The following is a 17,529-nucleotide window of genomic DNA, read 5'->3' as shown; positions in this document are numbered from 1 at the left end:
CGGGGCTCGAAAAACTGATTCCAAAAATGAGCGAAAAAAAATCGACATTTTAATGAACTAATTAATGTGTCTCCCCGATTAAGGCGAGCACCGCCGCGGTTATGCGAGAACAACGGCCAACGGAGCGAGTGGTAACCGATTGGAATGTCGTATTGTCAGAAGATGGGCCCACACGGAGGTCGGTCGTCCTCTCGGCAGTGCCTTTCACATTCCGTACTCTTCGGGGCCGACCCTATAACGGATTTGCGGAACGACATGGATACAACCAATATTTTGATAGTAACACTTCTGTTCTGTTAAACGCTTAAGTCGAGCGACTGACTTCCAACTCATATGATGCTTAGTTTACATATCTGATTAACTCCCAGCTAGTTCAATAAGAATTTTCAACTGGTTTTAGTTTTCATTTGATATTAACGGCTGTTCTTTTTTTGTTACAGAAGAAGAAGAAGAAATCGACGTGGTGTCAGTAAACGATAAGTTTACCAATGCCAGCCGGATAGCCCTTTCTTTACAAAGCAATTCTTCCACAAGACACAGACCTCAGGTACAAAGAGTAGCCCCAGTAATGACCAAGAAACGTGGCCAAAATACCGGAATCAAAACTATTTTACCTGTCAGAAGCATCGAAGTCCCAACAACTTCTTCAAACACCAACACCGGCCGTCGTGGCGTCAAAAGAGGTAAAGGTTCGAGAAACAACAATAACTACAAGCGCAGACGAGCCAACAACACTGTCGAAGAAAGAGAACCAACAGATAAACGTCACTTGCACAACGATATGGAGAGACAGAGACGTGTGGATTTGCGAATCGCTTTCGATAACCTCAAATCGGTAGTACCAGAAGTATCTGGCACCAAGAAAATTGCCAAAGTTACCATTTTGTTGCAAGCCTCGCAGTACTGCTACTACCTGACCGGCATGAATAATAACTACATGAAACAGCTCGAGGAATTGAGGAGAAAGCAAGCTTGGTTAAGATCAAGAGTATCGCAGCTGAGAAGAAATTTAGCTGCAAAACGCTAAACTTAAGTCTTAAGAAAATTTATTTAAGTTATAAGGTTGGACCAAAGGTGTTGGGAGTACTAACAGTACTTTTGGTCCCTTTTGAGTTTTGAACGCTATTAAGACGTAGTTCTAGCTAAGGTCTTACACTCTTAAGGTTTTTTATTAGGTTTGGAGCGGCATCGACGTTTAATAAGAAACTATATGCAGTGTGTCCAGGATAATATGATGTACAGATAATAGAAAGTAATTCATAAGTTTGAAGGGGGAAACGTTGTAGTTGTGGTTGTACCTGCCCAGATAAAAGTAGTTTTTGCTAGGTACAGGGTGAAAACTAAAAAGGTGCATTCAAAGAAATATATAATTTAGTATCATTGACATATGTTTACAAGACGGGAATAATTATTATGTAATTAAAAAAAATAATTTTAATTCTAATTAAAAAAGCCCTTAAGTTATGTCTAATTTGAGGTTATTAAAATTATAATAAAGTATAGTAGTAGAAGTATAACGATCTTTATCTTAAAGAACAATATTGCATACATTAAGAAGAGATTTATAGCGTATCTCTTAAACGTATAAAATCTGACTTCGTAAGTTATGGTGAAATGTATGATTTTTGAAAAATATGTATTTATATTACTTTTATTTTTATATAATTTCTATTTTTGCAACTAACTTTTATTATTATTACTACTATTAAGTATACTATTATACTACATAAAACAAAAGCTAAAAATTAATTCATACATGGTTAAGAATTTCTCCCCCCACTAGAATTGTATAGATTTTTAAAAAGATTTTCGTTTTCAACCTGATATCACCTTGGCCGGTATATCCTGGACATGCTGTATAATACGAGGCTACGACTACGGTGTGATACCTAGTCGGGTCTTTTAATTATTAAAAAAAAACTTACAGACACGCTACGGTTGGAATTAACCCAATGTTATTGGTATATTAATTAGGTATAACCCGTGTGCGTTTTTTTTTGTAATTTTTGTTTATAATTACTCTGTGATTTAATTATTATTAACGATAGGTAAATTCAACTATAAATGGGGAAAGAATACTATTTTTTTCGTTTCTTATGTTACAACTCGTTAATTTTTTAGTTTATAAGGATGTTTATATAGAACTGTTTTTAATTTTTATGTTTATAATTTACGTGCGGGGTTGTTTGACTATTCAGTATCTACAATATTTACCTGAACCGGATATACTTCGGTACCCAATCTGAATGCAACTTGCTCGAAAATCATCCACAAATTCGAAATATAACTCGTAATAGTTTTTAATTTAAAACAATATTTTCCCACTGTTTATTTTTCATTTAACTACCCCCACACATTTTAAAATTATGTGATGAAATGACATACAAATTGTGATATCCGTATAATATAAATAATTTCCGAACTACAAATTTCTCTTCCACATCCAATTTTTTATCCAAACAGACTTGTTGTTTGTTCGTAAAGATTTTGCGATTTAACAATTAAACTATTTCTGATGATTCATTTAAAGGCTTTGTTTTCTTTTTTTATCAAAGTATGTTCATTTCTTTGTTTTTTTTTCTTTTTAAGAATGGCTTTTTATAATTGGTTTATCATTTGCTTTATTTATTGTCTCCTTTATATTTCTGGAATAAAATGTGTTTCGGGATTGTTTTAAATCTTACTTGTATAGAGTGAAGCTTAGTTTTGTTTTATAGTAGAAATGTAGGAGAGACAAAACATTTGTATTTAGTGTGGAAATAGTTTAAGGGATAATTTAGGAGTTTTATTTCACATGTGCTTTTTATCGGTTAGTATGTATAGATTATTATTGGTGTAAAGTTTTACGGAGCTACCATTTGTTGCTTTAGTTTTTAATTTGTAAAAGCGCGTGTTTTTCAGATTTTTATCTGTAATAATACACTTTATATTTTCAATGCAAACTATTATATTATATATTATATTTTATGTAAGTTTACAAATAAGGTTTTTTTTTCTGTTTTATAAGCATTTACTCGACAGCTTATTATATTTTAGAAATGTGTTTTAAATTTTTTGAGACGTAGCGCTCTAGGTTACGGGAGAAATTTTATGTTTTATTTTTGTTTTGGTCGGTGAATACACCTTCAAAGACACACGCTATATTATAAAGGATTTGTTTAAGTTTAGTAAATTTTTACTTTATGAAGTTTTGTTTGATATTGATAGCCAAAAATAATAATGTTCGTGCCATATATCGGCAGCAGATTGTAAGACATGTAAAACGCGAAAATGCATTAAACATTTTTGAGATAAGCGCCTTTTAAATCTCACAAAATAACATTTATATCGCAATTTTGAAATGCATTTTCGTCTGATGGATTTTATGTCATGTAAACTGACAGAGAAAAACTTCACAGTTATTCTTATATAAAAAAAGAAAGTTTAAATACATCAAAATTGAAAAAAATGCCGTGAAGCTTTTCCCTCCGGGAACAATTGTAAATAACATGCTTTCGGATCTACACATTGCGGAATTTTGAAGGTGCCAAAACAGAAAATTGGAACCATATTTGCTCAATGTGTCGATGTACTACATTTAACTAAACACCTAAGTTCAAAATTATATTATTTTAACTACTTATTATAGCAGTTGAAAATGTAGACTGTTTAAAATCACGGTTCTATTTGATTTTATTATTATCGGTTAAGTGTAGTCTGCTTAGTTTTGTTATTTTTAATTAGTGTTTCTACTTTGTATACATCTAGTTTATATCTTTTTATTTAGCGAAATGTAGCAAAGAGGGCGCTTGCGTGCGATTGTTGTTTTCTGTAACTTGAAGTCTTCCGTTGCGCATGCCCCTAGATTTATAACTATATTGATATATTATACGGAGTCGTGAGAGATAGAGAGAATTGTTGTGTTCAATGTATATTTTACAGTATTTTATACTTTTTTGATAAAATATAACTAGATACTATTAAAAAAAAAAAAAACAAACCAAATAAACGAAAAATCACAAAAAAATATAGAAAAATCTAAAAATAAGATAAAAAAAATCTTTGTTATTATTCCAATTGTGATAGATAATTTTTAATAAGACGAGTGGTAGCAACTTTTTTTACTATAACCTTTTTCCAGTTTAGTTTTTCGCTCAATTTACTTTTTGAATGATTCTGTACCTGCACACTGACCTCGCTGAAAACCAAAAATATATATTTAAAAAAAATACAAAATAACAGGAAAATTGATTTCAAGAACATTGCAATAGATAGGCTGGATATTTGATAACACTTTTTTTTATTTAATGCAAACATAAATTATGGAATCATCGGTAGGTTATAGGGCAAAGAAAATAGTGAACATTTAACTCTATTTATCCATACCTGCATATTACAGTGTTTCTTGACATACATTTGTTGTTACACTGAGATAATTCGTCTTCTTAATAAAAAAATGATGACACGATAAAAAAACTCTGGAGATCACAGGGCAATTCTCTATATGCTTGGCGACATCTATCTAGGCGTCTAATTTTTATGCATTATTAATCATTTTAGCCCTAATATGTTAAACTTGTTATTTTGTACTTATAAAATAATCCAAGGTAATGTAAGTTATCATTTATATATTTGGATTTTCTTAGTTCCTAAGTTTTACGAAATAAAATATTTGCTTAAATATTCGGTTTATTTATTTTCCCCCTATCCCCAAAAGAAAAAAAGGTCTTAAATTTAAGCTACAAAGCTTATGGGTGAGTATATGTACTAGACTTTTTAAGATTTAGCTCTCAGTTACCAGCAACTTGACTCATTATATTCTAAATTTTAATTCCTGCTTACAATTTCTTGTAAATAAAAAGGTGCAAATTATGAAAATAGGTTATCCCCTCTTTACTTATTATTGTAAAACGTATACGAGATAGATACCAAAAGTTTTTACAGCCTCAACCCCCTAAAATGAATAGTTGTGATGATACGGAATAATAAACACGATATAAATACTTAAAAAATTCCTTTTTGTAAAAAAAAGTGTTTTCTGTATTGGAACTTAATTTTTTAAAACGTTTTGATAAAATTATCACAATCATTATGCAATGCTAATTTTCTAGAGTTCAGTTTAGAATAACTTATGATAGAAAATTAAGATCTACACGGATAAATCCGAATTTGATGTAAAAAAAACGAACATCGGGGATCGAGGCATAAATTCAGTGAGCCAATTACTGCTTGAAACCACCAAAAATGTACAAAAAGTAACTAAATAATTAAATATACAATAAAAATTCAAGATCACAAAAATATTACATAAATAGACAACACAATTACTTTTTAACTGTCTGAAAACTGTTTAAAAGTCATTGCTTTTCCGTCATTATGTTGATGAAATCTGCATATCGGATAACTTTTGTCTAAAGCATTCTACTGTTTGCAAACTCTTTCCCAAGTTAAAATTTGACCTTTAAAACATTATTTGTAATGAGTTTCAAGGCCAAAGGTGAACTCGTACTCGAAGATTTACGGATTAATCTGAAATTTCTGACTTTTGTGATCAGCATTAAAATATATATAAAATGTAATTCAAGAAACTGTTTTTACCCTGGAGCATGTTATTATAGCGAGACAAAGAATATTTTTATAATTTCGTCCCTATAAAATCTAATCATCCAAATTTCCTGCTGCCATCTTCGTTAAAAGTTACATATTGGCTTCTTAAAAACGCCATATTATTTTTGCACTGAGTCAAATATCACATAATAATTATCTGGTTTAATTTGAACTTTGATATTAATAATGAGCCTTGCCACTCATCAACTTAGAGAATAAAATTAATGTTTTCCCTTGGACGGAAAAGACAAGACTACGCTATATCTAAAAAAGTCATAGTTTCCAATGGTCATATACATACAGTGTGGTGACTTTAACTGGAATAAATTCAGTTAAAACTAATCAAAATTTATCTCGCAAAATTCCTGAGACCCGTCGATTTTTGTTTATTTTTTTTCACATTTCAAGATAGTTTTTGTATTTTTTCACCTACAGGGGGGGTCCAAATTAACCCAAACTTTTTTTTTCAAATGGAAAGCCACTTTTTTTAAACTCTCGTTTAAAAGAGCCCTTTTTCCTGATTAAATTGCCCTATTTACTTTTGTGATTATCTAAAGGAGAAATACGAAAAAAAAATAAAAACCATTAAATGATTAAAAGTCTCGAAATATTTTGTGTTGGTAAATTTTTGCCGTGTTTGTTTATTTTATTGGTATCGAGACATTTCCTGACATTGTTGTATAGTGTCACTGTTAAAGTGAATTTCAACCAATTGTTAAATAAGTTAACTTATATTGAAAAAATGCCTTATTTATCCGAATCCCACAAGATTGAAATCTTATTGATAATTGGTTATGGGGACAGAAGTCGTACTCAGCTAGAGGTTGTCCACTTATTCAGGCAGAAATATCCAGATTTGCCACCTAACCAAGGTACGGTTAGTAAAATCGAAAGCAGATTTCGAGAAGTTGGGCACGTGAGGGATGTTTCAAGACAAAGGTCTTCTAAAATCGATGAAAACACCCAATTAAATGTATTGTTAGTGATGGAAGAAAATCCGGTAACTGCAGCCAGAAGAGTAGCTCGCGAAAACTCTATTCATCATAAATCTGTGCTAAAAATTTTAAAAAGTGCAAACAAACGACCTTATAAGATGCAACCCGTTCAAGAGTTATTGGAAGACGATCCAGATCGCAGAGTTCAGTTCTGTGAATTAATGATGAACGCCATTGACGAAAATCGCATATCTTCGGAGTGGATCCTTTTTTCTGATGAGGCTACATTTACCCTAAATGGCCATGTTAATAAGCAGAACTGTCGCTACTGGTCTGACGAGAACCCACACTGGGTAAGGGAAACTAATACACAATATCCCCAGAAAACTAATGTTTGGGCTGGCATAATTGGCAGGCAAGTTATAGCTTTAACTGGGGAAAGATATCTAGAATTTCTTGAACATGAACTAGTTCCAGTCTTACGTGCCTTATATCCGAGTCAGTTCGATACAGATTTGTATGATGAAAGAATCTGGATGCAACAAGATGGTGCTCCCCCACATTATCCCCGTAATGTACGCCAGTATTTAGATGACAATTTTCCAAACAGATGGATTGGTAGAAGGAGTGCAATCGAGTGGCCGGCACGTTCTCCCGATCTCACCCCACTTGATTTTTTTCTGTGGGGACATTTGAAAAGTCAAATTTATATGAGCAAACCAGGAAACCTAGACGAACTCAAAGAACGTATTAGGCAAGAAATTCGACAAATATCTCCAGAAGTGTTAGAAAATGTCAGAAACGAATTTTATTATCGTCTTGGGCTTTGCCAACAAGTAAATGGTGCTCATTTTGAGCATCTTATACTGTAAATGCAACTTTTAATAATTTAATGGTTTTTTTTCGTATTTCTCCCTTAGATAATCACAAAAGTAAATAGGGCAATTTAATCAAGAAAAAGGGCTCTTTTCAATGAGAGTTTAAAAAAGTGGCTTTCCATTTGAAAAAAAGAAGTTGGGGTTAATTTAGTTCCCCTCTGTAGGTGAAAAAATACAAAAACTATCTTGAAATGTGAAAAAAAAGAAACTAAAATCGACGGGTCTCAGGAATTTTGCGAGATAAATTTTGATTAGTTTTAACTGAATTTATTCCAGTTAAATTTATTCCAGTACGTGCTACATATACACTGTATTTATATGTAGCACGTGAATCAATGGCTTTGAAAGAGAATCATTAAATAGACAAAAACTTTCGAAATAATTAAAAAGAAAAATTATTTTGATTTCTCCGATGAATAGTATAATATATATTCGAATAACGGATCCAGAAAGCCATACAATTTGCACAATGTAATATTTACACAAAAGAGTATTATGAGGCGATCAAGTGCAGCCCAAAAGATTCAAGAGGTTTCTCATACGTTGTTACTATCCCAGGCGATCAGATGTAACAAAGACTTCAAATGATTGGAAATTGACACAATGTAAACACTTATCTTAACCAGAGTAATTAGAGAGACACTAACTGGCGCTTTCTGTGTCACCAAATTTTCCACTATGGATATTCCGAAATAAATCAGAAATTCCTACAAAAGAAATAAGAGTGGTTGAAGCAAACAGTTCGCAAGTAAATCAAAACTACACTAAATGGATACTAAGACTGGAAAGACAGTCTTAGCATATACGACGATTTTTCTAACCAGAATTTTTTGCAAAATTAAAAGTAGCATACATCGTTGTTTTCTGAGTGTAATCGAGAGAAAATCTTTAGGGAAATTGGCAATTTAGAAAAAATTATATAAAAGTGGAAGGGTCGAGAGTAATGCCTAAAGTCTCTCAATACTAGTATTACGACTAAAGGAAATTTACTTCCGATATAAAAAGTTTAAAGTCATTATCAGATTATGCCGTATCTAATGCAAGTTTGAAGAACTTTTTACGTGACTAGATGTAAAAACCTTATTAGCGTCAGGGACAGTCTTATTTGTTATTTTTTTAGTAAAGTTTCTTAAGCAAATCTATTTAAAGAATCTCCTGTAAAACTAACTATTAAAGAAAACGCAAAACACCTTCTTTAAAGTTATTTTAATCACTAGATTACAATGACTTAGTTGAAAAAATTTCTTTTGCATCACCTGTGATACTTTCATCCATAAAACTTGCGATCTGTTGGATATTAATGAACAAATCCATGACTTAGCCCACTTGAAGTTTCTAATAAATACAGCACCAGTTTGATAACAGTATGTTAGTGCTTCATCTCCAGATGAATTAGAAGACATTTTATTGAACAAAATCAATAATCTGACAGTGGGAAGTATCAGAAACCGATAGAAAATAATGATAAGGAAGAATCAGAAAACGTAAATAATCCCAACGTATTTCAATAGACTGTACATTAAAGGAATAAAAACGAGAAACTAATTTAAAATAAAATAAAATTATATAAAACTTTGAAAAATACTTAAATGCTAATCATTAAAAAATTCACTTAAACTATAGTACGCTTTACTAGCAAGAAATATTTTCGTCCTTATACGTAGGCTTTTTTCAGTCTCAAGTTGTCTTATTTCTAGTGGAAGTTTATTAAACAACTTTTTACCTCCATATATGATAGAGCTACGAACAAGTTCAGTTTGTTGCGTATTATAGTGGCTTCCCAAGTGGAGTTCCTGTTTATATTTTCTAAAAACTAAGCAAACTGTTTCCAAAATAAAAATACAACACAGGGTTAAAATATTATGACTTACAAAAAGAGGGGGGCCATGAGTCACGAGGCTTGGCCCCCACATAGATATCTAATGGCCCTTTGCTGGAGTACAGACACTGAATTAAAAAGTGAATTTGAACATGAACCCCAAAAGCAAATTCCATATCGAAGGTGCGACTCGATAATTGCGAAGTATGCAGATCTGGCGATGGAGAAATTAAGACTGGTGGCAATAACCCTTAGGGCGTAGCAGCCTGATGAGACTTTTCTACATACATGCACAATATGGTCTTTAAATCTAAGGAACTTGTCTATGGAAAGACCCAAAAACTTACTGAACGGTGGCATGGTGATGGCTTCATTATTCAAACATATATCATTTGTATTACATTTAAAATTAAGGATATTTGTTTTAGAAACATTAAATATCAAAAAATTTGCATAACACCAGTCTTTTATTTTTAACAAATCTGCACGTATATTGGCCTCCATTTGAGAAACATCAGAGTCGTGCCAGAGGATGGTGGTATCATTGGCAAACAATGCAAGTTTGCCAGTTACCTGCAGTTGTGGCAGATCGTTCACATAAATGAGAAAAAGTAGAGGACCAAGTACTGATCCTTGCGGAACACCCACATTTATATTAAGTTCCTTATGAGATATCACCATTAAGTTTGACAGCCTGGACACGATTTGATAAGTAGGAACGAAACCACTCAAGGACAGTTCCTCTGAAACCATAGAGCTCCAGTTTCATCAGCAGCACTCTGTGACTCACGCAGTCAAATGCCTTGGACAAGTCACAGAATACCGCTGCTGCAACTTCACCAACATTCAGTCGATTGTACAGATGCTCTAGAAAGCTAAAGATAGCATCATTTGTGCTCACAGACTCACGAAAGCCAAACTGCTGAAGACTCAATAGGCCAAACCTATTTAAAAATGAAACCATCCTCACCTTAAAGAGCCGTTCCGCTATCTTGACTAAAGTAGGCAATAACGCTATAGGTCTAAAGTTAGAAGGACAGTCGCGATCGCCACCCTTGTAAAGAGGAATAACCATTGCTCTTTTTAAGCACTTTGGGAAAATTCCAGACATAAATAAAAAGTCAATTGACTCGGCCAAAACTTGCAAAGCAACAAGAGGTAAAGCAGAAAATATTCTAAGAGAAAGCCCATCCCAACGTGATGAACTCTTATTCTTAATATTAACCATTAACTGTATAAGCTATGGGGAAAAAAAGAAAGATTCGGCTACTACCACATTGCTGAAATCGCTCCTGGGATCTATTTTTTGTGAGATATTGGCTGCAAGATATTGGCTGCGCATTTCTTTAAAAGGCAGCAGTAGAGGGTAAGTATGATGAGACAAATTATTTTAACCTAGTTGCGAAAGTCCATCAAAAACGCGAATCGCTTTCCACAACCTCGAGTAAGTGATCTCAGATAAATCTCATGCGACTGGAACCAAAGTACATGTATGTTGAGTATGTTTTTTAAATAAAAAGAATAACCGTAACACAAAATTTCATATGACAGATGAGATGGTACAAAATTATTTAAGTAACTATATATATATACTTAAACGCAATTAATTTACCAATAATTTTCCTAAATTAAGTAAGGTGGCGTGCTAAAACATGATAGACAATCGAGGTGCTTCGGAACTTTTGCTCTAGATCAGACTACTTTGTAATGATATCGAAAATATTGGCATTAGTATATTAACTAAAAAATGATTCAGAATTTCAAACCACAAATACATGAAAAACTAGCATATCCAGTGAGAAAATATAATGTTGGTTTAATAAGTCAAATTTCAAAATGCTGATGTATAAATGTATGAGGGCGTCTTACTTCTTTACGGCCCTATTCACCCATATTTTCTTTACGATTGTACGTAAAACAAGGCCATAAAATATTACATATACGTAATAAATTCCTAAAAAAAAATACTACAAACTTATGTATGCAGAACAATAAACGGCTACTACAATGTTAAGTAAAACGCAGTTCAATTTCAATTTTGACGCCTTGCACAATAAAATTACGGCGCATATATACACATTCATTATTACACAGTTTGCGCTTTTTTTTAATTGGTTGGTTTATAAGCATCTCAATATTTGAAAAGAAATTTGATTATAAGGTTGATAATAAAATATGTTCGTGTGAGGTATATTATGTTTTCGATAACGTAGATTTGGGTTTCAGGCACGTGAGTTTTTTTCACGTTAATTCTATAAGAACTTGGCGTATTTAAAATTTTTATATCAGACAGAAATTCGATATGTAAAATGTCTCATTGCCATTACCACCCAGCAAGAGATTATCAGACTAGAAAAACGACATAATAGATACAAACAGATGTCACATAACATTCTCTTAATTATTGTTACATAACAGCACGTCGCCATATGACCCCTTTTTAAATTTACATTGATGATTTAATTTCATTCATAAATTATGATGATGTTCTTTAATTGTTCCCAATCCGTTCATTTATCGCTTTTTTTATGAGAGTTTCCTTAACCTGGAACTTTATGTGCCAAGAGTTTTGTAATCTTGGTGTCTTGAAATAGATTTTAGAGGACACAAAAGGAATGTAGGGATATTAATAAGGATCATAAAACAACAAATTCATTAGACAATGAGAAACAAATAACAGTTATTGATAAACGAGCATATAAGCTATTATAACAGTTTTATGGCCGCTCATGAATACCACGTTCTTAAAGTTATGTCCACTTACAGGTAATTTTCACCTCAGTGATAAACACACATAATTACTAATAGTTAAATGTTATTTATAGCAATAATTTGTTAATCATTATAATAATGAGCAGAATCTTTGAGTCCTTCAGAAAGGACTGTAAAATAAAAAAAAACAAAACCAATAAAACTCGCAACAGCTACGAAACACTTTCAGAGAATTGACTGTGGAAATATATTCTCATCAAAAAACTTCATATGAAGAAAAATACGACATGAACAACAAAGACAATTTTAATTGAATTTTTCAGATTTAGGCAGTTCGAGGTATATTATTCAATTTATAATAAAATCAGCAGAAGAGGTCTGGGAAGAGCTTGTAATAAAATAATTTCTTGTTCCTAAACCTGCGAACTACATCTACGTTAATCTCTAATCTTTGATCCATAGCATTTGGATTCCCAACCCAACCCCTAAGACTAATAAATTCAACAAATGCCATGGATCAAAGATTAGAGATTAACTTAGATGGAGTTCGCAGGTTTAGAACCAATAAATCAAAAACTTCCTTTTTTGAAAAGGTGCCGACGTTTCTACGTTTATTTCTACCTCTAGTAATTTTTTACATCAATACATACATTGTTTTTTTTTATTATAAAAAATAAAAAAATCGTTTTTACTTAATTTATAGGCAATAAAAATTGAGAAAAATAATAAATAAATAAAATAGAATACAACTTTAAAATCACAATATCTATAAAACTGACAAACTAAAGATTTTATAAAAAAAAATACTTGTTTTACTGTGAAGAAGCTTTTTTGTCGATTGTGTATATAATTATTTAGATCTTTCAACTTAAGTAGTCCTAAATCCCATGATGAAAATTTAAAAATTATAAAAAGCATATTAAAAGAAAATAATAAGTATCCTGAAATGTTAATAAAATATTCAATCATTTTAACGCAAAAATAGGAATGTTCAAATGTATCAGGCTTATCAGAAGGAGTTTAATACCATTTAAAGAATACATTTTCTAATTGCAGATTGGCTTTTTACACCTTAAAATCTACTTAATCAATTTTTTTGTCTAGTTTAAAAGATATCGTACTAAAGGATCTTTGCTCGGATATTGTATACAGAGTGCCATGCTTAGGATGTGATAAATGACTGATTGGACAAACTAGACAGTATTTAAAAAAACGCATATATTAGCATTCTTATGATTGTAAAGACATTAATCGTAATAAGTCAGAAAAAAGCAGCATAAATCACTTTTTTGATTTTTCAAACGTATCTATGCTTAATCGTGAGAGCCAATTCCTTAAAAGAAATTTAAGTGAAATGATACACATTACCCTTAACAACACCGTTAATTGCAGGACAGTCACACAGGGTCTAAACATATTATATAATCATATAATACTATTACATAAACAAAACAATGATTTAAAATAATTTATAACATAAAATCTATAAATTGGTATATTGTTTTGTTTATTTTGGGGCCAGGATTAGCACATAATGAAGCAAATTATATGCACACTTTAGAGATATTTTGGAACGCAAGATGGATTAATTTTAATATTTTAGTTCATCTGTGGAAGAAGAAAAAAAAAGTTACTGTCTGTTATGTGTGATTTATGTTATGTTTGTTCAAAGTATAATCACATATGAGGAGGTTTGAAACAAGACCGAATAAATCCATTTTTTACAAAAATTCAGCGGCGAATATTGGTTCATCTTGCTGAATTACATCATATCAGCTAAATATTGGCATGCAAAACCAAATAAATCCACTTTTTGTTTCTTACTTTATCTTATTATATAACTGTATAATTTGAATAATAGATGGCACTATCACTACCGATGTCGTAAAAATTTGAACATGCGTGGTCAGCCATTTTGTCGTTGATTCGCCTCTGCGTGTTTGCGCGCATGGACTGGGGCGACCACGTGTTAGTCGGTACAGTAAGTACTGTAAACAGAAACATTGGGTGCGGTAGTTTGATTGATGTGGTTGAGTTGTAGTCGTGCTGTATATTATTTCTGGAACTGTTCTTTTAGTGATTTTTAAATAAAATAAATACAAGCTGCAGTAAAAGGTCCTAAATGAAAAATATACGGATGAAGATTTTTTGAGAGATTCAGTAGCTGTGGAAGAAGCCAATCAAGGGAGCAGAATAAGGGAAAAAGCCCCGAAAAAGCTAAGAGGAAAACATGAAAGGTAAGATTAGGTATAAAAGTTTTAAAATAAAAAAAATAGTTCTTAGGCAATTACATTTCTTTTAACATTATTTATTTTATTTTAGAGACGAAGATCCACATCCAGACCTAAAGAAATTTAAGCGTCCTTGTTCATATGATAATGAAACATATCGATGCCAAAATGTTAAAATATCAGATACTAAAAATGTAAAAAGCTAGCTGTATAGCGTACCAAACAAAAGTGTTCAAGATGTAAAACTTTGTCATATGATAAGCGTTTCTGGTAATGTAAGGAAGAGGTATGTTTAAGATAACTCTTGACAGAGAATAAGGGCTGCAAACTTCTTTTTAAAAATTAAAAAGAACAGATCAGCAGAGGCAGTTAAAGTCTGCAGGACTTTTTTTTATGGCAGCAACAGTTGTTAAAAACTACAGGTTGTTTACAGTATGTAAGATTATTGACTCAGGGGACTGTCCTAACAGCTAAGAGGAGGTGACCATATTTCAACAAAAAGTTTGGACAAAATGGAGAGAGTACGCGAATTCATTTGTAAATTGCGTGGCACTGAAAATCATTATAATCGGAAAAAGTCTCAAAGGGTTTGTTTACCTGTCCATCTAAGAATTAAAAAGTTACAAAGTATGTATAATGAACAGGCTGAAAGTAAGTACCAAGTTGGCTACCACATGTTTAGAAAGGTTTTTCTAACAAAATTTAATATTGGATTTTCGTCCCCGGCTTCTGATACCTGTTCCCAATGCACGCGTCTAAAGCATTTAATTAGTTCAGAAAAAGGCCAAAGACAGAAAACCAAGTATATGACTGAGTATCAAGTTCATAAAAGAAGAGCAAAAGCCTTTTACGAGCTTCCTAAGCAAGAGCCAAAAAATTCCCTGACATTTTGCTTTGACCTGCATTCAACCCTTACCACACACGCCAATTTCCGATGAATTTTATTCAAACCAAATAAACCTCTATTTTTTTTGCTGTGTTGGTATGAACTCCAAAAACCCAACGTTTTATATTTGAACTGAATTAAGATCAGGCTGGGAGGGGTGCTACAGAAGTGTCATCTGTTTTGTTTGATTACCTAAAATCCTTGGAACTGGATAACATAACCCAGATTATATTGTTCTGCAATGGATGTTGGGGCCAGAACAAAAATTCCCATTTGATTCATATCTTATTGCTTTGGCTGTTAAAGTATTCTCCTGAAAATATCACCTACCTAGTAAGAGGCCACGGTTTTATGCCAGCAGATTTTTGGGCGACTTGAAAAGATATTTAGAAGCAATTTGGACAGAAGTGGAAAATTGACGAAACTTTTTTGTGATACAAGAATCTGTTATGTGAAAATAAACAAGTTGAACATACTGCGGTTATAATTCAGAAAGAATAAGAGCTAAGAAATGAGTGTGACTGTTTAGAAGAAGAGTTTGCACTTCATATTTAAAAGTAGTAAGAATAACACTTTTGTTAATTTTTTCTAATAGAGTTGTGAGCATAATAAAACAAATCCAGTTATTTCAAGCAAAACCAAATAAATCCATTTTTGTTTTTATTTTATTTTGTACTAAATTTTTTTTAATCTATATTCTAGCAAATGCTTTATCATGATTTCTCTAATAGTGCTTGCTAGAAAGAAAAATTAAAAAAATACTACTTTTCTGGTTACAGAAAAATAGTATTATTCCAAAAATCATTTTTGGTGGATTTATTCGGTTTTGCTCTAAACCTCCTCATATGTGCCCATCTACATATATTATTCTGTTTGCATTAGTATATATGCAATCGACAAAAAAGCTTCTTCAGAGTAAACAGGTAATTTTATTTTTTTATAAAATCTTTAGTTTGTCAGTTTTATAGATATTGTGATTTTATTGTTGTACTCTATTTTATTTATTATTTTTGTCCATTTTTATCGCTTGTAAATTAAGTAAAAAAGAAATTCTTATTTTTATGATATAAAAAAAAAAACAATTTATGTATTTATGTAAAAAATTACTAGAGGTTTGTTCTGTTTTGTAATTACAGCCTTGAAAAACACGTAAATAAACGTCGGCACCTTTTCAAAAAAGGAAGTTTTTGATTTCTTGGTTCTAAACTTGCGAAATCCATCTACGCTACTTTTAGTCAATATTAAAGATTAAATTTCCTTTCGTTTCTGACTTCCGATGTAAGGACTTAATTGCTAAGTTTTCATTTGTAGAATTTCCAAGTCTCTGTCAATGAGTGAGTCTGGGCAAAACATGCTGAGGCTAATCATTTGCAATCTATAACGGTAATATGGAGATTACTATAATATGGATAATCTGTTGGTATTAAGTGGTTCTCTAATAAATATAATTCATAATTTTGTTGTATTCTATTTTTTCTATGCGCCAAAAATTAAATGATTACTAGCCTACAGCCATACTTTTAACCTTATTAATAAGGAAGAGAAAAAAACATACAAAGATGATACGAAAAAGATTTCTTTACATTTTCGTATGTTTGTGGTCTGCAGCTGGACGTTCACTTGGAAGTCCAGACTGTCTTGAATTAATAGTTTATTTATTATGAAGTTGGGCTGGACGTATGACCGGAAATAGCTGATATAGCGGAAATAGCTTAGTAAGTCACGGATGAAATGCCCAATGAGAACTTCAAATCAAAAATCTTCCAAAAAGTAAATACAAAATACATTTAACCTAAACATGATGCAGCAGTTTAACGGCAAATGGGATGCCAATGACCTTAAAATCCACATAAAAAGGCTTTGCACCTCTATTTTTGACAACTTCTGATGAATAAATCGGTCCGCAGTTTACGATATGTTAGGATTGACGCCAGATTTTTTAATTCTTTTAGACGTCTATATACAGGGTGTAACATAAGTGATGACTTTAATTTTAAGGGGTGATTCCTCGTCATTTTTTAAGTAAAAAAGTTCATATAAACATGTCCGGAAACGCTTCGTTTTCGAGATACAGGGTGTTAAACTTTTTTTTAAATCGATTTTTTATTAATATCTCATAAACGCATTTACTGAATTTGTTGAAATCTTTACATTTTGTTAGTCACTTTATAAGGTACCTTTTGGAATTCTCACATCTGGCCTAGAAATTTCAGGAGCGTGCCCACGGGCTAAGTCGGATGATTTTTTTGTAAAAAAAATATCGCCCGGTACATTTTTTGTAAGTATGATATTTTTTTAAAATAAAGCATCTAAAAATGAAACTTTTTTGTCTCTTAATTTTGTTTCCTATCTTGCTTCGTTTAAAAATAAATTTTAAAAACCATATTTTAGCACGTCTCGGGCCTCCATAAAAAAAACCTAAAATGCTTCAAAATTGATTTTATTGGGAATACTACATATTTATGCAGGTATGTATAAAAAT

General features: G+C 31.8%; 2 protein-coding genes across 5 annotated transcripts in view; one reads left to right on the top strand and one right to left on the bottom strand.

The window, feature by feature from the left end:
* The window catches only part of LOC126741096 (transcriptional regulator Myc-2-like), a 92,028-nt gene extending 87,368 nt beyond the window's left edge, over positions 1-4,660 (top strand). For all 3 annotated transcript variants that reach the window (XM_050447427.1, XM_050447418.1, XM_050447436.1), the window contains one exon: positions 441-4,660. In XM_050447427.1, coding sequence (XP_050303384.1) covers positions 441-1,027 — 587 coding nt within the window. In that variant the 3' untranslated portion in view covers positions 1,028-4,660. The remainder of the gene's footprint in view (positions 1-440) is intronic.
* LOC126741112 (tRNA dimethylallyltransferase) overlaps positions 1-17,529 on the bottom strand; it is a 114,808-nt gene that overhangs the window by 13,288 nt on the left and 83,991 nt on the right. The window lies entirely within an intron of this gene.

The sequence above is a fragment of the Anthonomus grandis genome, chromosome 1 (assembly GCF_022605725.1).
Source record: "Anthonomus grandis grandis chromosome 1, icAntGran1.3, whole genome shotgun sequence".
Taxonomy (NCBI): Eukaryota; Metazoa; Arthropoda; class Insecta; order Coleoptera; family Curculionidae; genus Anthonomus; species Anthonomus grandis.
This window is presented reverse-complemented; position numbering and strand designations above follow the sequence as displayed.